The following is a 26,449-nucleotide window of genomic DNA, read 5'->3' as shown; positions in this document are numbered from 1 at the left end:
GAAAGTAGTAGGAGAGGCCTGAAGAGAAAACTTGCGAAGTAGCTGCATATGATACCTATTATTGGAAAAATGTCTACTTTTAGAAGCAGTCAGCAGAGACAGAGTAGAAAAGAGGGATGAGAATGCAAACCAGGCAAGTTTAGTGTCAAGGAAGATAAGGAATGGTATGAAGGGATATCAACAGGGTCCAATGTGGCATGGGTTTTGTGGAGCATGTAAGCTGAGATAACTGTACTGGCTTTAGTGATCAAGAAGACTGCCATTTCTAGCTAGAGTTGGATTTAAGTTCATTAGGAAGAAAGCACATAAGGTAAGGGTTTGGTAGCAATGGAAATAAGGAAAATAAAAATTGTGATTTAGGGTGTGTTAGATATTTTAACAAACTGGACCAGTTTCTAGCTGTACTAGCTTTCCACTTGTAGTTAAATAAACTCTTCTGATTTCAAAGAATTAAAGATTATGGCTATTCCATTTTGAAAAATTTGTGTGAAATTTCTCATTAAGTTTAACAGTGGTGATTGAGAAAAAAAAATGTATGGTCTATCCAGAAGGTATCCAGCCATGTAATATGAAACACAGAGACATTTATTGAAGAAGATACAAGATACAAGAAACATTGTACATAAGACAATGACACCTCATTGTAGGGGCCTTCGGATCTCACACAATTCTCCCAATCACCATTGGCCCTGTTGTATTTTCCTGAATCTCATCAACAGTCTGAACTCTTTTCCTTTTCAAAGGTGATTTTAGTTTTGGGAAAAGCCAGAAGTCTCAGGGCACCAAATTTGGGCTGTAGGAGTCTGAGTCACCTGGGTGATTTGATGTTTCACTAAAAAACTTTGCACGAAATGTGATATATGAGCTGGCATGTTGTCATGATGAAGCTGCCCATCACCAGTTACTTATAGCTTGGCCTTCTGAATCGTGTAAATAGTTTCCACAGAGGAATGTTCAAGCTTAATGCAAAAATTGATGCAGATTCGTTGCTCTGCTCACTTAGTCATTTTGAATATAATCGCCACACAGTATACATGCTCACTCAACAGTGTCTACTGCCCCCATTGACTAGTACAGTGAAGTCGTCATTGTTCACACATGCACATTCTAGTCCACTCTCCTTGGCTGCCAGGTTACATTGATGTCATGCAAACAGTTCTTGTTATATTAACAATGGCTGGGCTTTTTCTGGAGACCTTTTATATATGTACACACACACACTTATATACAAATAGTGGATTTTCATAGTTTTGTGATGTTCCTGAGTATAATACATTTTGTTTTATGATGCCAATTTGTGTATTTTCAAAACCTTAATTTACAAACCAAAACTCTTAAGGCATAAAATAAATCCAAGATTAAAAGCTTTTTACTTGTGAAAATACAGTATTATAGAACTTAATTTGTTGAATATGCAATTTAGCCTTGTATGTATCTCCATCTATACTGACTAAAATATGTGTATATTTATAAAATATAACAATCACTTGCTAAATTACTCATTTCACTAGTTCCTATCACAACCTTCTGATTTAAGTACCAATTGCTGTTTTACAGAAAAGGAAGCCTATCTTTAGACTTGTGATATTAATTATATAGTGTACTACTCACCATATGTCAATCTATAGTTCTCCCAATGAAAAGTCTTCATTGAGTTTTATAAGATAATTTTTTGTTGACAATATTTTCTTAATATATAGACATTAAAAACATTTTTACTCCTTTCAAGCCACATTATGTGCAAGGAACTTACTCTAATACAATTCAAACAAGTCAAAATAAAACTGAACTGAGCTAGCTAGGAATCCAGTTTTAGCCCAAAGGAATTCACATGAAGTGATGCTGGTAAATTAATGTCTAATTATTTTTAGAACAAAGTGTTATTGACATGCATTAAACATGATAACCTGCACTTTTTATATCAACACTAAGTCAAAATTCTATCTGAAGCAAGGGAGCTGAAGCAAGAGATGCATGGTTATAAATTAAAATATTTTTTCTGCCCTTTTGTTGTTCCTTAATATAATCTCAGCTTGCATTTCTCTTAGCTAGATATTGAGTGTTGTAAGTTACAAATTTGAGATCTTGATTTTCAACAAGGTTGAGAAACAGGAGCAGATATAGCAATTTCGGTGCATGGGAAGGCACAAAACAAGGTGCTTTGTAATTAACTTTTTAATTCATAATGTGACTGACAAATGGATGATACTAATAATGATATACATGACCCGGTTCCTATTAAGTCAATGATCTATTTTTGCTAACCAGGTACTATGTTCAGTTATTTCTAAAATGGTAAAGGATTAGATATACTGCCAATATGCAAAAGATTTTCACAATCTTTTATCACCAGTTTTTGTGCAATTTGAATATTGCTGCTTTGTGGCAGAGTACTTGGTATACTACTGTGGTCTGGAATGCTGATTTTTGTGTCTGTTCTGCTCTACAGTAATAAAATCTTTCTGTACGTCAATTTTACAGTCTACAAATGAGGGGTTTCATTAAGATTGGTGGTTCTCAACCCTAGTTTCATCTCTTTAGGATCACTTCAGGTACTTAAAAAACAACAGGAGTGCCTGGGCCCCATGGCAGGCTAATGGAATCAGAATGTTTTAGGGTGGGGCCTAACCACCTGTGTTTTAAGAACTTCTCAGATGACTAATGGGAAGTGAGACTTAAGAATCATGAAGTAGACCAGTGGTTTTCAACTGGTGTGCTGTGCAAGGCACAAAAGTGTGCTGCAAGAAATTTTAAAACACTCAGTATCTGACTATTTAGTCAGGGGCACTGACATCTGTTCCCATAGATTGTCAAATACATAAATGACAATAGCCAATATAACAATAGCCATCTGGTGTGAATGAAGCAAAATTATACTTAATTTTTGTCAGATCAGCAAAAATTAATATTTTTTAGTAATTACTGTATGTGTGCCATGAGACGAAAATGGTTGAAAATCACTAACATAGATCATTTTTTATGTTTCCTCCTGGTTTAAAATTTTTTGGTTTTAACTTAAAAAAATTTGTTGTATTTGCTTCTTAGGTTTAGATTGCAAACGTATTTAATTTTTTCTGGAGGTCAAAGATCTCTCCACAACTTGCGTATTAAAAATGCTCCCTCAGACCTTTACTTCTGTTGCTATCAAATCAAAGAGAAAAATACTGGCAAAGAGAAAAATACTGCCAAGTCCTGGACTTCTTAAGTAACAATCAGGATATTGGCATGACTAAATATTAATTGTGGAGTGCGTTTATTTTCTATTCTTACCAAGTCAAGCACCTTGCGACCCTTTACTTCTCATGACTGTTTAACATTCAATCAGAGGCTTTATTAAGCATACACTGCCAAAAATTTTGAATGTCAAGCTGCAGCAGCCCTGTATGAAAGAGGCAATGCTTCCTAAATCTGAATTCCTTTAAAAATCTTTTAATGTTATATAATAAATAAGTTAAAAATGCTGCTACACAGTTGTACAGAATAGTAATTCCTCTTCACCCGATCCTCTCATTTCAAATGTGACACATGATGGCATGGAGCGATGTATGGTATCTTTGGCTGGCTGCCAGTTAGCACATACCTCCTTAAGGGTAGTCATTGTGTCTTAACTCTTCTCACTTGTCTCTCAAAGCTCCAAAGTGCTGGGCAGTTATTAGGTAGTTGCTCTGTAAGTTAAATGATTGTGATGCAATGCCATGCATAGCTCTACTATGCCGATGATTTGTGTATATAGACGTGGAAAGTGTGTAACAATCCTGTGATTTTCTAGTTGCTACTTGCAAAATTTGTTCCTGTTCGGAACCCTTTGTGTTTTGATGCTAAGAATATCTGTGTGTTTTTCTTACTTATGATGTGAAAGTTGCTCTTACATCATATCTGGGTGGCTTATCTGGCCCTGCTATTTCTCAGTATCCACTAAGTAGACTGCTATTTTAAATGGATGTTCAAGTCCGCTCTCTTGTTCTTTACTTTGTTTGCTTTTTGCCCACTCACATGGCTAGGTCTATCATTTGTTTTGAAACCTTGTCATCCACTTGTATGCATAACGAATTCCTGGCTTGGCTATTCAGCATGATCTGTTTGGGTGCTGACAGTTGGCTGTGTAATGTTCTTTTCCTTCAGCCCTTTGCCAGTGACTGGTGGATAGGTGATTGCTGATGAATGTTTTCTAGGAATGGGACTTGTCTGTTTTTTTTTCTTTTTCTTGTCATTTATCCAAATCCACCAAAAAAGCTGCCAATAACTTGGTTCTAGAAGTTGTATGTGATGACTATGGCATTTTCAAATTTCATGGCAATTGTTGAGGGTGTAGACTTTTAGTTCAAAGTTTATACTTTTAGCCTGGATTAAGGAAGTAATTTTTAAAGTGTGGCTGGGTAGAGTTATTGCAAGGAATCCATAGGTTCATATGCACATATTCATTTTTTCAGTACACAAATTCTAAAAGTATAATGGGAATAAGTTTGAGTGGTCCATGAAATGCAGTCTTCATGCTAAAAATTTTGGTTATCATGGCTCTAGAGAGTGATGTGTGCTAAATCAAGTTCAGTCTTGTGGTTTCAATCCAAGTTCACTCTTTTTGGATAAGTCAGGACACCGCCTTTAGTGAGCAAGTTTATTGGAACTATTTTTGATGTTGTCCATACCCTTCACTGTGCTAGATATTAAGTGGTGTAAGAGGAGATAGGAAATGTGATCCTTACTTTTGAGGAATTAAATTTTGTTAAGAAGTTAAGGTTTTGTAAGCAGTTTCATTGGGAATTTTCTGTTAATTTTGGGCCTAAGAACTGAAGCTCAGAAATGGTTTGGAGAAAAGGCAGTTTTTACTAAAGTATTTCCAAATTAATGCCAGTGGGATCTAGCCACCAGAGAAGACATGATCTCACTTTCTAGGGTCTAAATTAATGGTTTTGATTGGTGAAAAACAAATGAATTTATTTTCATTGCTTTAATGAGGAACAGCCTAATTACTATAGCTGCAAAAACCAAATGGGTAAGCAGTATGCACAATGGTCAAGATCATGGGCTTTGCATTTTGTTAAAACCTGGGAATGAATGGCAGTTTAGCTAGTTACAAGTATTGCCCAAGTCCTAAGGTGCTGTTACAATGAATTGAGATAGTGAAAATCAAGGGCTAAGCAAGTGGCTGACAGGTAAGAAATATGTCAATAATTTATAGTGCAGACAGAAAAAAATAGTGCAGAGTAAGAAGTGGTGCTGAGACACTAAAACAGAACAGAACTAGAACCCTGTGACCTCCTTTCTTAATCTACCATATAGATCTCAGTTGAACATGATAGGAAGGGGCTGGTGAGAGAGACAGGAAACTGGTTTTCTATGATTAAAGTGGCTCAATCTGTGGGCCTACCGATTCTTCTACCAGGAGCTAGGGAAAAAACTGTGCTTGCCTGGAGACTAGCCCAAGTAAGAAAGAGTCCAATTCAAGTTAAATGATTTAAAAAAATTTCAACTTTGCCCCAACTAATTCTTATTCTTGTGAGGATAAAATGTGTGGTTGGTGGGCACAGGAAGGGGGATGAATTAAACTGTAAATTTGTCTTGATTTAATAACTTTTGTTGACCTTGTAACCTTGTAGAAAGTTAAGTATAATTTGTTTAAAGAAAGATATTATCCTCACCAACAGCAAATTTTATCCCCCAGATTCACATTTAATTCAAAATCACCTGTTAAAACTAAAGGCCAAATTAGCAATTCCAAATGTTCTAATACTAGTTTACAAATTCTATAATTTCCTTTAATAATTATAAAAAAGAGTTAAGGAAAATGACACATTAAGTAATAGGAAACACTTACAAATTGTTGATGCTATTGGACCATAGATGTAGCGGGTTTCATAGCGAGTTGCTAAAACATCAGTGCCGATCTTTGCAACTTTGGTCTAGAGAGAAAGGGAAGTTAGGAAGTTAGGGTGCTATGTAAGTGCCATTAATTTACTGGGCATTAAAAAGCCCATTTTACTGGTTACTTGGTATTTGAAGATCAAAATAAAATAAATGGCTAAACAAGAAATTTATTTTCAGTGAGATATATTGTCATTGTGAAGACTTCTAAATGTGAAATCAGTTATCTACAGTAATGTCTTATCTCCTTCTGTGATTCTATTTCTTTTCTCTCTCTCCTTCTTTCTCTTTCTCTGTGACTTCCTCCTTCTCATCATTCTATCATTCCTCATAATGAAACGTATCTTTCTTTTTTCAGATGTTTTTCTGGCTTCAGATTTTTTAGCTTTTATATATATTTAAATTGAATTTATTGGGGTGACATTGCTTAATAAGATCATATACATTTCAAGTGTACATTTCTATGCTACATGATCCATCTATATATTGCATTGTGTGCCCACCACCCAAAGTCAAATAATTTTTCATCACTACATATTTGGCCCCCTTTATCCTTTACTGACTCCCATCCCTCTTCCCTCTGGTAACCACCATACTGTTGTGTGTCTATGAGTTTCAGTTTTTATATCCTACATTTAAGTAAACCATATGGTTCTTAGCTTTTTCTGACTGACTTATTTCACTTAGAATAATATTCTCGAGGTCCATCCATGTTGCTGCTAGGTTCAGATTTTTATTTCTTCTAAGCCATTTTCTCCCTTGTTCCCCCTTCCTTTGTCTTTATAGGTTCCACATCATCACAGATCTTTCTTCACATCAGATTTTAGCATGTCAAGGGCAGAAGAAGGGTGGTTGACTCCTCTTTAAAATAGTTGTTAAATTAGAGTTTCTCTTCTAGAGCAGCACTTCATGATCTTTAATGCACATTAGTGTTTTGTGCTATGAGAATGATTTATTGGAACAAACTTTAGTGGAATATAGTCATTAATGTATTTGTAATCAAATGAAGATTTTTTTAGTCTATGGGTATAATGTATATAACCAAGAAATATATTTTCTTAATCAATTTAGTTGCTGTGTAAAAGCTATTACTTTACTCAAATGGTTTCTTGTATACATTTGTAGTTTTTAATCCATAATGCCATTTTCCTAAGGGCAGATTGAAATTGCATTGCTGTGTCTTTGTATAAGTTGTTCATACTCATGGATTCAGATTCTCAACTAAATTGGTTAAATAAATGATTCTATGGGCCATGGATTGCTTGTACTTTTTCTTGGTTGCATATATACAGATGGTTTTACTGATTGGTCTAAATGTCTGCTTCAACTTAAAATTAAATGCTGTATTGCTGAAACAATTGACTGAAGTCAGAATGACAATTGTGTGCCTGTCTTCAAAATTTAAAAAAAAATTTTATGAAGCAGTATTTGAACCATATCTTTTGCTGGATATGTTGTGTTTGTCAATCACCATGGGATTTGGGACACTAAATTTTATCTGCTTTATTTCTTTTCTTACTGCAATTAAAATATTTCTTTTCCTTTTTTTAATCCTTACCTGAGGACATGCGTATTGATTTTAGAGAGGGGGAAGGGAGGAGAGAGAGATGGAGAGAAACATTGATGTGAGAGAGAAACATTGATTAATTGTCTCTTTTAGGTGTCCTGACTAGGGACTGAACCCGAAACCTAGGCAGGTGCCCTGACTGGGAATCAAACTGGCAGCCATTCAATTTACATATGGATGTTCCAACTAACTGAACCCAATTGGCCAGGGCAAATATTTATTTCTTTATATGGATATTCATTTATTCACACTGCTAGTTCTTGTAATTCATTGAAACTCATATCTACAATTTTTTTAAAGCTAAGAAATTAGTCTCCATAGATGGAAAAGGATGCTTAGTGGATCATAGTTCTGGAAAGACTGTTCTTAGTGAGGAAGTTTCACAAACATTCTTTGGATGGTAGTGTTCTTTCTTTGGATAGTGAAAGTATTAGTATCATTTCTAAGATGACCTGGAGGATGAAAATACAATGGACACACTTAAATCTGGTGTCTTAGGGATAGGAAAAGCATATATCTTTGCTGTTCTATTAGACTTTTGCTGTGTGTGGTTTCACTGACATACTGTAAACGTTTAATGATCTATGTAGTAATGGAATTCTACTCTGATGGCCTAGAGACATTTCCTCCTATTGGCTTTATCTTAGAATCATATTGAAAGATTTTATTAACTGTATAATTTTAATACATAAAAATTAATCTAAGGATATGATTTTAACTCTAAGGTAAATTTCATTAGTTCTTTTCTTTGGTAGTAAAATGGAATTCTTTTAACATAACACAAGTTGTTAATAAAGAACTGACTGAATGTCAATGGTGGTGTCAAAGCATAAACCACAAGCTTTTCTCTACGTACCAGTTCCTCATTGTTAGGTGGCAATTTTGATGTATATCCATACGGAAACAATAGCATCTGGGAGTAGGAGTGTATGGTGATATAGGCTTTGATTGATTTCAGGTGGCTTTGAATGAAGTCAGTGACAGCTCTGGTCTCTTTCTCGGACTCTGGAATGGGGCCCGGATAGGTGTCCTCACATGGGTTTTTGGTGCTAGGAGAAGCTATAGAGGACACAAATGGATGAGATCACAATCTGCTCCCCTCTTCAGCACAGCCATCGCTTCTGAGGTGGATGCACAAAATGTTTTAAGCACTTTGGCTTACCAGGTTTACGGGGCCCCTCTATGTTTCCGGTGTCAGAGTCACTGCAGGCTAACTTTGTATACACAACTCAGAGTGTAACAAACAGCTTGCTAGAATATTCTTAGTCATGTTTATTTTCTCTCCTTTGTCCAGAGAAACAGGAATAATAAAGCAGAAGCAGTCTAGGGCCTGGGGCCAGAGATCCCAGCTCCAATTCAACTGCAGTTCTGACTTGCTGGGTACTGGCTACGTTCTTTGAACCCGAGTTTCTTCAACCTATTTTAGCAGGCAGTCATCAATTAGGGAAACTGCTAATATCATATTAATTATGGTAGAATACAATTAAAAGTTGAGATGGTATTTTTCACAAAGCTAGATAGCAATAAATATTATGAATTGGGATAGTGGTCATTTCTCCATGAACATATGTAATGATAAAGTGATATTTGTGTAGCAACTACAGAGTCATCTGATATTGCAGATCTTTGTTTATTATTGCATTTTCATTAAACCTCTCACTCTCTTCTCTCCAGATGTTTCTTTTCACTGAACATCTAAAGAACTATCTGTACTAGTTTTAACCGCAGGTATTTCTCAACTTTTATTAGATCAGGATAAGGAAGGACCTTAGATCTCTCTTCAGATGATTTGAATTATTATACATCTGAATTGTGCTTAAATTTTAGCAAGCTAAGTATATTAAGAGATAGTTTGACAACCCCACACCCCACTTCCTCCCATATTACAAAACATTCATAATGCTTCTATAGCAGTGATGATATCTTTCATTTTTAGATTAGAAAATTAACACTCACTCAGGTAAAACATATGTTTACTGAAATGAGTAGGTGGTTTAAGTAAATTCTGTGTCTAAACACTTTATAGCTCTTTTCCTTGAGATCAAGTCAACTCACAGTTCCATGAGACATTAAAGTTCCTGTTGAGGTCAGTGCCGATGCATTTGGAGTTTTGGTTCTTGGAACGATTTTTTCTCCACAGGCGGTTCTGCAGGATCAAATGACAGAAGTATTTACAGCAGATCAGTTTGAATTTTTCAATTTGATCATTTCAGATCCTCTCTGCAAATTTCTACAGCTTTATTTGAAATCTATCTAGTTTAAATGAGGACCTTTATTAAAGGAAAATTTTATTGTTTTCTTACTATTTGTAATAGTTTCAGAAATACTGCTTTTATGTAAATATTCTAATTCAGTTAGTTTTAAAAACTGTTGATTAGTTCTCATTATTAGAAAAGATAAATGATCTTCTGGAATTACCTATACTTAAATTATAACTTCATTACATCTTTTACCATTTATAGATACAGATATAATACAGGTAAAATTGTGACTGTTGGAGCAAACTTTTCAGGAAAGAACTTGGTGTGATAGTATCTATCTAAAAGTTCATTATTAGTGAATTTAATCTTATCAAACAGCAGCAGGGAAATAGAGGATCCTGTTAAAAGACAGATAGATATCTGTGTCACTTGTTAATTTATTTTTGATATAATTATTCCTCCTCAAATTCTGTCCCAAGTTGATGGAATAAACTGACTTTTGCTTTGAAGTCAATGACTTGACTTCATAATATCTTTAAATGACTTGTACTCTTAGCTAGAGTATCCTTTATAGTAACTGCTTTATTTCATTTTTTTGCATTACTAGATTCAGTAGCAAAAATTTCATATTGTTTCAAGAACACCTGTGCAGTTAGAAAATCATGCTTGCCTTAGTCTGAAATTGAGATTTTAAAAAATATACATTTGTGAATTGAAATTAATTGGTTACCCAAGTTTTAAACTTAATATCAATCACTGTGCATTAAAGTCAGTAAGTAATATATTATCTAAATGCAAAAAAAGAAACTACAAAACAGTATATTACCTGTTTCCATGACCAAATATATCCATCAATGTTGAACACAGGAAGAACATAAAAGTTCATTCTGTCCAGGAGTTTGGTCATAATTTTGTTTTTTCCATAAGTTTTGGTTGCCTATAAGGATAGGAAAAAGAGGAAGCTATTGTATAAAGTTTAGCTATTGTGTGGAAAGTTGTGGTTATAATAGTAATAACTACCATTCCTTAAGTTATTTGCCCAAGGTCAAATGATTTTGAACATATTTATCCTAAACTGTACAAAACTAAATGACCCATACAGATGACATTTATTCAGACTAATGAAATTAATTGAACTGAGCATTCGTTAAAGGATCATTTAAATTTTGAGACTTGTAGCATTTCAAATGTAGCATGCAAGATACATTTCATAGGAAGATTAGAAGCCAAGTGAAAAATGAGCAGTACAGCTTATTTTAAATGGATTATTTCCCTCACATCCTTTTTGTAAATATGGATTGAATCCATAAGCATTAGAATATGTAAATATTTGAGAGGATTCATAAATTAATTATAAATAGGATTTTAAAAAGTGCTCTATTGACTAAAAAAATCAAGAGTTTAGAAATTGACTATCTACTTTTTTTCTCACATCTGACTGAAATTTCTCTAATTATATGGACTTTCTATGGCTACCTAAAAATCTCTGTCATCATTTTTGGGAAATCTCTTCCAGGTCCAGCTGTACTGGAGCAGGGAGATATCCTGTGGTCCTATGATGGGTGTTCCTTTATGAGGGGTGCACTGGGCTCTCAGATGGAAGAACTAGACCAGGGCAGGGATAATCAACTCAACTGGCAGATTCACACTTAGTGAAACTATGCACACCCAGAAGGGCATTGTCATGCCTGTTTCATCAGTGTGTTGGGTGCAAAAGCTGCAGACAGAGAAGGTTAAACATAGTTGGAGTCAGAATACAATAGAAATAGAGTGAGAGAAATAACAAACATAAACTTAAAAAAATGAGTTATTTTTCATTTGGAAAGGGAGTTTAAGTGTGCGAAGTGTATATGAGGTTAATGAAATACCTATGCAGAAATAAGGCCTTTGCTTTGAGCTTACTGAAGAAAGTCCATGTTTGTAGGTTGGATGTTAAGATAGTTTCAGATTATCCGTGCTTAGCTATAGGAAAAACTCTCATATTGTAACCCCCTAAATTTTCTTTTCATTTTATAAGCTGTCAGCTGGAATTTAAGAAATCTGAAGGAAGGTGTCAATTTTAAAAAAGCTGAATGTTGAGTAAAATCCAAAGCATTTATTTCCTGACAGCACCAAACGTGGGCTCATCTAGTTCAGTGGAACTACACTTGTTTGGAAAGGGCGGTTGCTGCTTGGTGAGGTGCTGGAGACTTGACAATCTGAGAATTGCCTGTTCCAATTCACTTACCTGATAGACAAACCACTGGCAGAATGCTGGGGAGATCCATTCTCGTGCATGAATGCCACAGTCCATAAAAATAGCCTTTCTACTTTCATCTTTTTTCCCAATCTATTTAAAAATAAAGTTGAGATATAGTTGTAATTTGCACAGATTCACACATTGATCTTTTGTTGTCCTATAACTCATTTATATTCTCAAAGCAATTCTTCCTCCTGTCTCCTATTTTAATGAGTAACTGTGTAAGTACATATTGTTCTCAGATAGAACCATGGCATATATCCTTAAATGTCTCTATATAATTCCTAATTGATTATATAGGATATTTTTCAAAAGTTTTTCCTAGTGTCAGAGTTGCTTTTAGGATTACTTTTTTAAAAATCATGATCTTGTTTTTCTTATTTTCCTGATAACATTCTTTGGTCTGAGACATAAATTATAAAGTTGCTTCTGTTTCTGACATTTCTTTTTTCTGTCTTCATAACCTGGGAATGTTCCACTTGGAGTAGAAAAGATTTTGTTTTTGAAGTGGGAAGGAGGACTAGTGACTAGATATTTGAAAGGCTGTCATTTTGAAGAGAGGTGGAATTTGTTTTGCATAGTTGGAGAGAATGAATGGATGGGAATTTAGGGTAAGAAAGGGCTTCCCAGTTAGGGGATGTATCTGGGAGCAGTGTCTTTGGATGCACAAAAATCCAGCTGCAGCTGAATGGCAGTTATCAGCTTTGTTATAGAATGGAGTCACCCATCAACATGGGGTTGAAGAGCTTCACTTACTGTTCTGGGAGCCTATGATTCTATGTCCTTGAATTTTTCTCTTCTTCATGACATTTTAGTTAACAGTTTCACTGAATTTTAATGGACAGAAAACTGTTTTATGAACCAGGGACATCATAAACTCTTGTAACAAACATACAGGATAAGATATTTGCATGTGTTCACTGTGTCTTGACAAATGGTTTAATCAGGAATTTTCTAGTTCCACTTAAAATCACCTGTCACTTCTGTTCTAGAATGGATGTCTAGAGCTTAAATATTCCCCAAAACTTAAGATGTTTATTGTATCAAAATTAGCTACATGTGTTGAAAAGTAAGTTTAAAATTCATGTTTTTCAACAATAATATGAATTAGTAGTTCTTGAATGGTTTTTACCTTGAGAACATACAGTGGATTATCTTCAACAGTAGTTCCAATTTTAATACGAGAGACCATATCAGGATGCTTGTGTACCATTTTTTCAGTCCAAGCAACAATCTTAAGAGTAAACTCAATATGAGAAATTAGGATAAAAGAAAACTAATAAAAGACAACAAATATTTAAGATAATTTTTTTCTTTTTAGTTGAAGCACAAGCATTTTTTATTTTTATTTTTTAAATTATATTTTATTGATTATGCTATTACAGTTGTCCTGATTTTTTCCCCTTTGCCCCCCTCCACCCAGCACCCCCAACTCCCTCAGGCAGTCCTCCACACCATTGTTTATGTCCATGGGTCATGCATGAAAGTTTTTTGGCTACTCCTTTTCTTATACTGTACTTTACAGCCCCACAGCTATTCTGGAACTATCTATTTGTATTTCTTAATCCCCTCACCTCTTCACCCATTCTCCCCCACTCCTTCCCTTCTGGCAACCATCAAAACATTCTCTATATATATGGTTCTGTCTCTGTTCTTGTTTGCTTAGCTTATTTTTTTAGAATGAACTGTTGATAAATATGTTATCTATCAACATTTTTTGCCATTTTATTGTTCATAGTTTTGATCTTACTCTTTTTTTAAAATAAGTCCCTTTAAAATTTTATGTAATAATGGTTTGATGATGATGAACTTCTTTAGCTTTTTCATGTCTGGGAAGCTTGATATCTACCTTTTGATTCTAAATGATACCTTTGCTGGGTAGAGCAATCTTGGCTGTAGGTCCCTGCTCATTCTGACTTTGAGTAATTCCTGCCAATTCCTTCTAGCCTGCAAAGTTTCTTTTGAGAAATCAGCTGACAGTTTCATGGGAACTCCCCTGTAGGTAACTAACGTCTTTTCTCTTACTGCTTTTAAGATTCTCTTTTTAACTTTGGCATTTTAATTATGGTGTGTTTTGGAGTGGGTCTCTTCGCATCTGTCTAGTTTGGGATTTTCTGTGCTTCCTGGACTTGCATGTGTACTTCCTACATCAAATTAGGGAATTTTTATTTCATTATTTTTTCAAATAGATTTCTAATTTCTTGCTCTTTCCCTTCTCCTTCTAGCACCCCTATGATGTAAATGCCTCATACTGCCCTTTTTTGGGGGGTTCTTTATACTACCCTCATTTTGAGGGGTTCTTTTTTCTTCTTGTTGTTCTGATTGGTTCCTTATGTTCCAAATCATTGATTTGATTCTCGGCTTCATTCACTCTACTGTAGTTTCCCTATAAATTGTTCTTTATTTCCATTAATGTATCCTTCATTCCTAACTAGATCTTTTTTATGCTGTTGAGGTCCTTATTAAGTTCCTTGAGCATCCTCACAAATAGTGTTTTGTAAGTTTTTTGAGGGAATCAGACTGCATCTGATAGATTACTTATCTTCATTTTGTTTAGTTCTTTTTCTGGGGTTTGGCCTGTTCTTTCATTTGGGCCATGTTTTGCTGTCTCCTCATTTTGGCAGCCTCCCTGTGTTTGTTTCTATTAGGTGGGGCTGCTTTGACTCCACATCTTGGTAGTGTGGCCTCATGTAGTAGGTGTCCTCTAGGGTCCAGTGGCACAACTTTCCCTATCACCCAAGTTGGGTACTCAAGGTATGCCCATAGGGTGGGCTGAATACACCCTCCTCTTGTAGTTGAGCTTTGATTGCTATTGGCATATCAATGGGAGGGATTTACCCAGGCTAGTCAGGTACAAGGACTGGATGTGACCACTGACCACCAACCTCTGCCCTCTGTGGATGATCAGCTATGTAGGGGCAGGATAGTGGTTCTCTAACGTGGTCTGTAGCTGTCCACTGGGTGCACTAGCCCTGAGGTTTCCTGGGTGGTGCAGGCCAAGGTCAGCTCTCACCTGTGTCTTTCCCAGGGAAGCCTGGAACCACAGGCATTTTATACTGTACCTTGTTCCAGGTATTGTATTTTGCATAGCTGTGCCTGCCTGGCGTATCTTCTTTGACATCAAACTGTTTCTCAATCACTTCTTGTAGATCATGAATCAAGATTCTGTTTGGCAAAGGAATGATAAAATGCACATTTACTAGAGAAAGAAAAACTCGTTTATCTTTCATTTGCAAAATTTTCTCTTCCTTTATCTTAGATCAGGTTTTCCTGTTTCTTGATTATTCACTTACCATTTCCTTTAGACATGTCATGTGTCTGGCTTAAGATCTTCCCATTTATCTACAGCTGTGCTGTCCAATATAATAGTCTATAGCTACACATAGCTATTGAATACTTGAAGTGGACTTGTCTGATCATAGAGATTGTTATACATATGAAATAGCTCACTAATAGTAGCTCACTAACTAATCATTACATGTTGGAATAATATTGTGGATGTGTTAGCTTAAATAGAATATTTTGTTAAGATTACTTTTAAATTGTGGTTACTAGAATATTTAGAATTATCCACGTGTCTTGCATTTTACTGCTATTGGGAAGTGATGATCTATAGTCACTCGCAATCTTTTGTCAAACACACACCTCAGGCAACAGTGGATACTCTTGTGCACAAATCTGCTGACTCTCCCAAGGAACTTGAGTAACAATAATAATAAGCATTTACTTAGCACTCACCATGTGCCAGTCATGCTCTAACCAACTTATGTACATTAACTTATTTAATTTCCACATTGAGATTATTATCCTCATTTTACAGATGAAAAAGCTGAGACATAAAGTGTTTAAATAACTTGCCATGGTTACAGAGCTAGAAAATGGCTAGGTTGGCTTGGAGTGTGACATAAGGTGCAGGAAGAATCATTGGAAAGCTAGTGTTGGGGACCAGAAGGTATGTCTCTGCCTTCTTACCTATTTCATCTCATCCTGAGTTATATCATCTCATTACCTCATTGAATCACATGGCTTTGAATACAACCTAATTGTAATCCATATTTGTGTCTCCAGTTCTGGCTTCTTCCTGAATCTACTTCTCCCTCACCTCTTCCCCTACCTTTCCTGTGACTTGCACATCCAACTGACTACCTGACATTTTCATTTGGATATCCATATGTTTAGTATGGCCCAGGTACTGCCTGACACACATTATTTTACTTTATTTTATTACTGTTATCTCCATTTACAGATGGAGATGTTGTTCAAAAAGTTTAAATACAACTTGTGTGTGGTGGAGTTGGAAATTTGAATGTCAGCTTGATGTTCCAAAAATACCACTGACATCATATATACAAATATTGTTTTTCTTTATTTTTATTGTTGATACTCTTACAGATGTCCCCAATTCTGTCCCCCCACCCCTTTGCCCTCCTCAATCCAGCCTGTCTGCCCTTTCCTCTGGTCGTAACTACATATACAAATATTTTTTATATTTTGTCTGTTTAGGGATTTTCTATTTTATCCTATTGATCTGTTTTCCTACTCTTGTGTAAACACCAAACCATAATTATAGTTTTAATACTTAATTTTAATATTTAATAAAGTCTCTCCTTATTCTTGTTTTCAAAAATATTTAAGTAATTTTACCTATTTTAAGAAATATTTTGTCAGAATCACTTTAGGAATTATTAGAAAAGTGGGCTTTTCATTAGAATTGCACTAAATTATGAATAAGTTTGGGAAATTTGTGATTAATATTAAAGCATAATATAGTTTTTTTGATACTTCAGTAAAATTTTCTGTATTTTGTTTAATATATTTTTTATGAGTCTTATGAATGGTTTTTCCCAGCTAAATATATAAACTATTTATTATTTATATATTCAAATGTTTTCATTATACTTATCTATTAGCCACTGTATTAGTTTAAAACTATCCTTTTACTTCTGATTTTTAAAGTTATGTCTTTAGGATTTTCTGTGTAGTTATTCTGCAAAAAATTATACTTTCTACTTTTTTCCAATATGTATTTTTTTCTTATTGCATTGGCTAAGGTCTGGACAAGGGTAATAATAGTGGTTAAAGAGGATGTTCTATTTTCTTTTTCTGGTTTTAACAAGAAAATCTGTCATTCACTATTAAGTATATATAATGCTGATTGCCATTTTGAGATTAATATGACAGTGTCTGTATGATCAAATTATTATTGTCCACTGATGTACAGTTGCAATTAAAATTTATTATTAAATTTCTGAATATGTTAAATATTATGTTGCAGCCACAGAAGATTTACACACACTTTCACAAAAATGCTTGTTCTTCTTATTTTAGATATAGTTATAAAAGCTTGTGTAACCTAGGAATAGTGCACTGGACTCAGGGAAAATGATGTGTAGGAAGCAAGCATACCATCGTAGGTGATAGCTGACAGCAAAAAAGGTAAAGTAAAATTGCATAGATAGAGGACTTAGAGGAATTGCATAGATAGAGGACTCTGACAAGAGTCAGATGTAAATCCAAATTACCCAACATGTTTTGGGAATTTAGCCCTGGAACAGATCATTCTCTTATTGCACAGTATGAAAATTTGCATTTACAATGATAATCTTCCGACCAAAAATAATCTATATTTAATATACCCTATTTTATAGGGTATTGTGGCTTATAATGAAAATATCTTCATGAAATATTTAAAATAAAGGATTTTCTGAGGTTGCACTTATCTGAACAATTTCTTTATTTGGATTATCTCATTTCCCATTGACTTCATATAAAAAAGGCATTACTCAATTTTGTTGATGAAACACATGAATTTTTCTTCTGCTAGCAAAGAGTTCCATGTGGAAAGATGCTTTCTAGTTTCAAACAAACATTTAATCTAGTCATTTAGGACAGTATCATGCACTCTTTTACTTCCATAAATCCCATCAAGTAAGGAAGCAGGAATCCAGTGGGAAGAGGTTCTGTGAACCAGATAATCTTGGGTTCCAAACCTAGTAGGTTGCTTAATACTGAATGTGATCTTGGGAAGGTTAACTATTTCTCTGACTCTCAGTTCACTCACTTTAACAATAGTACCAAATATACCAGCCGGGATTGTGGTAAGGATGAAATTAAGTGAAATGTGAGAGGTACCTGGCATTCCATAGGCACCCAGTGAACTTCAGGATGATAGTGAGAATGAGTCATGAAACTGACAACCACCTCACAGTTTTAAAATATCTTTAAACCAGGTTTAGAAGGTCTGTACTCGTTTGCCTCTGATTTCTTCAATTTCTTACAATAATGAACTGTGACACTGAAGCACCCACTCTACTTGTCAGTTTCTTCTTGCTGATTGACTGACTGATCTGAGTTTGGAGGCAGAACTTAAATGAGGTATACTCCTAATTAGGGTTTATTTAGCACATGAGACCAAGTACTGCTCATGAATATTGATTCCCATTAACAGCACTGACAAGCACATTATTATGCACATTATATGTAACTCGCTGTTTGCTTGGCTTTTGACTTATGATAAATCTGGGATTTCTGAGAAAAAAATTAAGAAAATTTTGGAATCAGCTAGGGCATCTTGTATTTAAACTCACACAAAGGCCTGAGAAGGTTGGAAATTATATTTTGGGTGGTAACTGCATACATAATTAATTATTTTAAGTCCTAAAGAGGGCATGTGGATTTTTCTCTACCTGCATTAATAGAAGTGGAGGAAACAAGCCAAAGAGAAATTTTATGGTCCCAAAGGTTGATTTGTAACATAAGACAGTATTAATTAATCACAGGAATCTCATACCTAAGAATATTTTTAGACTTACACATATCAATTTAGCTCTTGTGATAACAGCAGCAAAAGAAAATTGGGTGAGCTGAAATACAACCTTTCCACAAAGGCAGCTGCATGTGGACATCAGAACAATGCCAGATTGTTGCTGATAAGGACTAAAAATTAAGCCTAAGGCTGAAAATTTAGAACTGGGGCCAGATGTTGTTTTCATGAGCTCTTCCAATAACCAGCAGTCAGGCTTATGAAACCAAATTACTTTCTCTTAAATATTACTTTAGCACTCCAATAATTATTTAATTTGTTAAAAATATTTCTAAATGTATGTAAAAAGATAAATAATTATCTTTGAGGATTCAATGATGTGAATGGCTAATGTTTATCCAGTCTCATGTGCCAGGAACTTCGTTCAGCATGGCATTTATATTTTACCTTTTAATCTTGACTTCAACACTGTTAATTGGGTACCATTATAACCCCCAACTTTACACAGGTTATGTAGATTTACAAAGTTCTCACAACTGGTAAAATACGGGAGTTGGGGTTTGAAGCGAGAGAGGGCCGACCTCTAGCTGTGAACCGTGGCACGATGGTGCCTCCGTCACAAGGAGTGACAGCCCTGGACAGTGCCGCCAGACCTGCAGTTTACTTAGCCTACTGAGAAAAGTTTGTCTGCTTGACCAGCTCTCTTGGAAACCTGTGTCTCCATGTCTGGGAGCAGATGAGAAGTTCAGAGAAGAGGCAAGGATGAATCCTGTTTTGATAATTTCAAAGTGCCCCCCTTCTGCCCCTTTTGTAGAGGAATAAAGAAGGAGTGAGGGAGAACTGAGAACAAAGGCACAGTAATCTTCTATCAGTCACACTTTCTCTCTCCAAGGTTTCAGTTACCTGCGGTCAACTGTGGTCCAAAAATATTAAGTGGAAAATTCCAGAAATAAACAGTTCATAAGTTTTAAATTGCATGCCTTTCTGAGTACTCCTCACTGCATCTCCTCATACAGGCCTTGTATCATCTCACATCATCACAGGAAGAAGGGTGAGTATAGAACAATAAGATATTTTGAGAAAGAGAGATCACATTCACATAAATTTTATTATAGTATATTGTTATTCTATTTTATTATGAGTTATTGTTAGTGTCTTATGATGCTTAACTTATGAATTAAACTTTATCATAGGTATGTTTGTATAGGTAAAAACAGTCCGTGTGTGCCTGTGTGTATACCGACGGGGGGGAAGCATGTTTCAGGGAGGCAGAGTCATTGTATGTGCCTTTTAAGCTCCACTTTGGGCTTATGCCCACACTTCAGTAGGACAGTGTCTACCTAAAAGCATGATTTCAGGTTTCCACAAGATCCCACTCATCCCAAGTAGCTTCCTAATTGGGTTACCATGTATCAAACTGGGGCACTTTCTGACGTGGATTTCCCCACATTTGAGGCATATCCAATGTTGGACAATAAGCTATACGGCATTAATTTATTCACTGGGAGGAACAGGGAGCATCTGCTGATAGCCTCTAGTTATCCTCTGTTGTACAACGTGTGTGTGTGTGTGCATGCATGCACAATTGTGTAAGCACATGTTAGTGGTCTTTCCTCCATTTGATTTAATAGAAGTGAAGGACTCAGGCAAAGAGTGATTCTGTAGTCCTAGTCCATCTTCATGAAACCCCTGTGAAACACTGTAAAGTAAAATACTTATTTTATAGGACTCTGTATATACTTGGGACATGAACGTGTGTCTGACTGAACATCATTAGGTACTTAGACATTAATACGAAGTGCTGATGATTGCTATGTAAGTTTGGTGTAAATATCTTTTGCATTTTTCCACATAATCTTATGTGCATCTAAATAAGATTTTACTTAATTGTATTATTTGAATTTTACTATTATAGTAATAGTGAACAACTCTTACCTTATAATTTTAACTTTAGATGAAAGAGAAGATAACCTGAAATGTCTCTAAAATACAAATATCTAAAATACAGAAAATAGTAAAAACACTAGAGTTTTTAACTGCTGAATCTAAATATGGAATCTACACCTTTAGTCTCAGTTGAATGGATGTACTTTCTTTTATACATTTTTTCACCAGTCTGTTCAGGTTTGTTAGTATATACATATTTGTTTTTTTTTGTTTTTTTTTGGTTTGGCCTATATGAGTTTGTAAAAGTGTAAATAAAAATGGAGCAAACATGCTGCTTTAAAATCAAATCTTAGTAATTTAATTTTCTGAAAATTAAAAAATCACACACAGATGCTTTAAGCTAAATAGTGGTTTATATGCACTGTCTAATGAAGGCTGTCGAAGTAAATCATTGTGTCAAACCAGCCCTGTAATGTGGTTTTATCCAGACTGGTGCCTGGGTCCAACCAGATGTTTCTGTTCTTAGAATCCTCTTCTGTTACTGACTGACACCAAGTAACACATATAATTAATATGCAAATAAAATTATCTATATAATTAGTACTTGGAGACAAGATTTTAAGTAGTTCTTATCTGCAGAGATTACTTTACATATTTATATTTCTGAGTAAGGTAACTATCTAATTATGTGGCTTTCCTACAACTGTGGCTAATTTGGACCAATTTCTAGAAATCATGTCCTAATTAGATAAAACTAATTTTTATAGGTAGTTTAATACTCTGGTTCTTGATGTGCATAGCAAGTAAGGATGATGGCATAAGACAAATTGAAAAATGCACTCTTTATGAGCATCTGAATTTAGATAATTAGACTTCTGTTTGAAGTCAGGCTAGGAGAGGCCAACAGAGGACCGCAGAAGAGAAAGGGAGGATGTGAGTGATTGGATAAAACGGAGGCACGTCAGCTACCTGCCCAGGTGTCTTCTATCACAGTGATTTATTCCACTATCCACACTCATGCCAAGCAACTAGCTTTTTGACTACATTACCAAGATATTAGGACAACATAATACTTCATTTTTACCCTGATGGTCAAACCAAATTATACAAGATTGGTTAGCTAAAATTTATTTTAGCTTGGGCTGGATACTTTGTAAGGATTAAATGATCATAGGAATCTGACTCAGGTCTGTATTAATGAAGCAAACTGAAGAGTGTAGTAACTGAGGCACACATTTGAGAAGCCTGGCTGTGAAGTGAATCAAGAGACACAGTCACTAGGGGGTAGCTATAGGGTGGAGGGGTGGTGCCTTTTAGAGAAAGAATCCAAAAGTCATCTGAACCTTAGCGTAATGCACTACTAATTTCTGTGATCTTGGAGGTATATTTTAGAAAGTGTCTCTTCTAATTCAATGCTGCAATTTATTAAACAAATATAAAAACACATGTTGACATATTATTTAAAAGGAGTTAAATGCTGGTATAAATTAAGTTTGAATATGTTCTCACTTATTAACTTCCTTGGTTTCACATCCCACTTGAAAAAACAGCAGAAACAGAGATAAACTACAGCCTGCTACTTTTTAAGCTATTAAGCCACAAATAAGAATTTTTTAACTTGTCTTACATATTTTTTTCCTAATTTCAGCAGGGTTCATATTTATTGAGGATACTGAAGGGATATTATACATGCAACCAAGTCAAGATGAGCAGCAGGAAATCCACTCTGCAATAGATTATAGGATCTTTGTCTTAGCTGGAAGAAGAGGCCTTTTGAGTGACAGCCCCAAGTTAGGTAGCAGGGGCATGAAATAGCAAGTTAAGAAGAAAGAACTAGTGCTTAGTGGTGTTTTGAGTGGTGGAGATCTCAATAAAGGGGATTCCTGGGATGCCAAGGGCTGGGGAAGTTAAAATGGGACCACTCATTATCACTAAATATTTGAAAGTATAAAAACACATTTTGTTTTCCATATTGTGCTGATTTGTGATATTCATTGCTGGGCTACCTTCTTGTTCACTGCCCCCGCCCAGGCCCAGACAGTGCATGGCTCATGGCTGGTGATCAATACACTCTAATTTCCCCTTACTTTTCTATGGGATCACAATGACTCCTTTTGGCATCTTTGGCTATTCAATAATTCTCTCCTCATGGATTTGTCTTATTCTATTGCACTGCTTTTGCTTTCTCTGAGGAAGAATTTCTTTCATAAAAATTGTTTATTTACTATATATTCTATATTCCCTCATGTCTGGCTTAAAGATGAACATTATTATTTGGTTCTCTTTTTATGTCTCAGGAGAATTCACATACAAAAATGTCGTGCTGGTGGTTACCAGTCACTGTGTCTGGGCTCTGGGGCTTACCTCTTGTTGAGGTGGCGAGTGTGCCTAAAGCATTCATGTTTGCTCACATGCACTCTGTCCTCACTAGGGGCTTGTTTGGAGATGGCAGGTGTAGATCATTGCCATTCTTGCAGATTAGAGCAAACAGAAGATGGAAGTTTTGTGGCCAGGTTTGATTTAATGGCTGGCCTCTATAGTCAGGCCTCAATAGCCTGTTTGGAAGTAACTGTAAATTTTATGTCATAGATACAATTTTTATTTTTTTCTCAGTTAAAAAAATAGTACTTCCCTTTTAAGATGCCCTGAACTTTGCATATCCAATACATTTGAATATTGAATAATAGGACTTACTCATAGTACATTTTATTTTGATCCAAGGCAAACTGGATGGACTGGGATTCCTTTTCACTGACTTGGAAATCCACTGTCATGTTAGCAACCACATGGTGGCTGGCATCTGGATACCAGAAGTCGAGCTGTAGAAACGAGTTCAAACAGTTGTTTGTTAGCTCACCCAACACTTATTTATTAGGAAATGACTGTATGTCATACACCATGAAAGGAATTTGGGTTCAATATGACTAAAGTATGGACCCTTTTCTTAACAAGCTTATGAAATTTTTGCAAATACCACATATTTAATGTCTGTTGAATGTGAAAGAGTGGGGAAAAAACCATTTGTGTCAATTTTGCAGGACATGGTACCTATAAATACAAAAAGAATGAGCAGCTTTTGGTTAATTTGTTTGGTTCCACCATCCTGGGTTTGATTGAGGTGTTCCATAATTGATTTAGCCACAGAATCTGTATCTAATTGGGAATATAGATTAAATACATGGTTCCCCACTACCCCTCTCAGTTCAAACCTCAAAACCAAATGTCCCTGTAAACTCCTGAATTCCTGGAAGTTCCAATCTTCAGTACTGTAATTTTTTCTAGCAGTATGCCATTGGGAGAATTACTAAAGCTCTTTGAGTTTCAGTTTGCTTCCCTAAAAAAATGAGGCTAACAGGACTCCACTTGGATGTTGTGAAGATTGTGAAATAGTTTTGAGGTCTGCGATACGCAGGTTTTTAACAGCTGTTGTTTTCCTTCCCTTTCTCATGCTCTGGCTAAGAATTTCAGAAATTTGGTGAATGGGCCCAGTAGAATAGCATTCAGATTAAAATAACTTTGAGAAGATTCTAATTTTTGTTCTTTAAAATCATACGCAATGATGAAACCTAATGAAGTACTACTCTCCAACCTAGAAAATATGAAGGAAATGCCCTATTTCTACCCATTACACTGGGCCTGTCTAAGTCTGCCTGGCTGTTTCCAAGTTGAATCCCACTGTACCTCTCAGTTAATTATTATGAGACTGCTATGAACGAATGTTTATTGGTTTGTTTTGATCAAAAAGTTACAGATAAGCTGGACCTACGAGGGATGTAAATGTGATGTAAAGGTGAGTTATGCAGGGCCGTTTAACCGTAATGGCAGTTTCTCTGTCTGAACAAGGTAATGTGTCACAAGGTCTAGGGCTCAGTGACCTTTCATGAGCAGTTATTAAGCATCAGGCACAGAGCTGGGTGTCACCACTGTGGATACTAATAAAGGACTTGGGAGAAACAAGACGTTTTGCATGAGAGGCATCACATATGCATTTCCAACATGCTGACCAGTACCAGGGAGAAGCACAGGTGCTCCAGGAGCATGAGAAGCAATCCCAACTGGGTCATGAGAGTTGGTGGACAGAGAAGACTTCCTGCAGGAGACACTGCCTGAGCTGGGTCTTGAAGAAGGAGAGTTAACCAAGTCAAAGAGTAAACATTCCTCCTGAGCAAAGCTGTGCGGGGCCACAGTGGGTGAGTTGATGGTGTTCATGGAGTTTTAGAGAAAGACAGTTGGGGAGGAGGATACTACTGAGGCTGGTGGTCTGGCAGATCTTGAAGACTTGATACAACAGTACCAATAGAAAGTGCTTTTCCATTGTGACTAGGCCTGTTACTCATTGCTCCCCAAACAGTAGCTCATTTAGTCTTTAAAACAACCTTAGGAAATAAGTATGATTATTATCCCATTTGATGGAGAAGGAAACTGAGATCCAGAGAGGTTAAGTAACTTGCCTAAGGCCACATAGCTGGGATTGGAATTGGTGAAGACCATACTCTGTCTATAATCAGCTGCCTCTCATGAAAAAGCTTCAAATGGAGGAATGCAATCTTCAAGTTTTAGAGAGAGCAATCAGTTGGGGTATGGATTGACTTTGTAGGAGGAAGGACTAGAACCCTGAATGCTAGTTAAGGTGTTACTAAAATTGTCCCAGTAAGAGGTAGAGCCACTGTGAACTTGGCAGTGGCTGAGAAAGGGAGTGAAAAGTATGGATTTGAAAAACATGTGGGAATTAGAATAGGTAGAACTTTTGATTGGTTTGAGATGGAGACAAGGTTGTGTGGGACTAGAATAAATCCCAGATTTGGTTCTGGGTTTAAATCTCATGTGTCATCTTGATTATTTAATTTACTGTCTTTGAACTTCAATTCTGTTTTAAATGGGTTAAGTCAGGGGTGTCAAACTCATTTTTGCTGGGGACCACATCAGCTTCAAGGTTGCCTTCAGAGGGCTGAAATAATTTTAGGACTGTATAAATGTAACTACACCTTAACTGTTAAGGAGTTGACATTACATTTGGCCTTTTGAAGGCAATCACAAAGCTGATGTGGCCCCCAGTGAAAATGAGTTTGACACCTCTGGGTTAATTATGACACTGACACTGAAAATCTGTTGGAGAATTTGAAATGATGTATGCAAGGTGGCCGGCACATGCACCTTTGTATGGGACCAGCTGAAGAAATGATAAAATGATTGTTAGCCTGGTGTATTTAAAGGAACAATCAAAGTTGAAGAATTTCCCTTTAAAATGGATCTGTTCTTGGAAAGGTTCACACCTGGGTCCTTAAAGTTATCAGTTAATACTTTAAATGGAAATTATGCCACAGGTAAGGACTGGGGTGGGAGTGAGCACAGTGGAGTGGGCAAGGAGGGAAATGAGGCCTCAGTAAAGGTCAGGAACATCCCCTTATTTCACAATTTCAGCTACAAAAAGTACTTGTTTGCCAGGCTTTTGGGAGGAAAAGTGGGAGTGGTAATTTGGAGAAAAACAAAAACAAGAAGAATTGACGATGGGCTGAATTGTCCAAGTAGCTCCTGCCACTTCCCTTTATCTTTGTCTTTGGATATTAAACATAAAATAAAAAGAAACAGCTTTTAGAGAACAGAAAGAAAAGGCAAAATATCTTTCTAAATGCTTTACCTTGTTGGTTTTGGCCAAGTCCTTTATGATGTTTGCTTGGTTTTCATCCTGGGGCTTTACGCGGAACACCTTCTCCCTTTATGAATGCAAAAGATGAAAAATACAAACTGTAAAGAGTGTTCCCTAGTCCTCTTCCCACATAGATACTGCCACACAGAGTGGTGAGATTTACCTGTCAAAGCGGACAGGAGCAACTGCCAGGGTGGTAGCGATCAAACCCACCAGCAGGATGAACTGCATGGTTCTTGCTTGCCTGCCCCCAGGTCCTCTGCCAGTTTTATGCCTCAGCTCT

At 35.9% G+C, this 26,449-nt stretch overlaps 1 protein-coding gene across 1 annotated transcript in view; it reads right to left on the bottom strand.

Moving 5' to 3' along the window:
* Nucleotides 1-26,449, bottom strand: part of CPA3 (carboxypeptidase A3) — a 32,537-nt gene extending 6,088 nt beyond the window's left edge. Inside the window, exons 1-10 of the mRNA XM_045851531.1 lie at nt 26,330-26,449; nt 26,158-26,233; nt 23,214-23,338; nt 14,932-15,034; nt 13,002-13,103; nt 11,858-11,959; nt 10,457-10,567; nt 9,485-9,575; nt 8,286-8,488; nt 5,816-5,900 (exon numbers count right to left, since the gene is read on the bottom strand). Coding sequence (XP_045707487.1) covers nt 5,816-5,900; nt 8,286-8,488; nt 9,485-9,575; nt 10,457-10,567; nt 11,858-11,959; nt 13,002-13,103; nt 14,932-15,034; nt 23,214-23,338; nt 26,158-26,233; nt 26,330-26,397 — 1,066 coding nt within the window. The 5' untranslated portion in view covers nt 26,398-26,449. The remainder of the gene's footprint in view (nt 1-5,815; nt 5,901-8,285; nt 8,489-9,484; nt 9,576-10,456; nt 10,568-11,857; nt 11,960-13,001; nt 13,104-14,931; nt 15,035-23,213; nt 23,339-26,157; nt 26,234-26,329) is intronic.

This window comes from Phyllostomus hastatus, unplaced genomic scaffold (assembly GCF_019186645.2).
Source record: "Phyllostomus hastatus isolate PE091 unplaced genomic scaffold, TTU_PhHast_1.1 phas_contig_86, whole genome shotgun sequence".
NCBI lineage: Eukaryota > Metazoa > Chordata > Mammalia > Chiroptera > Phyllostomidae > Phyllostomus > Phyllostomus hastatus.
Note: the sequence above shows the minus strand (reverse complement) of the source record. Positions and strands in the feature narration are given on the sequence as shown.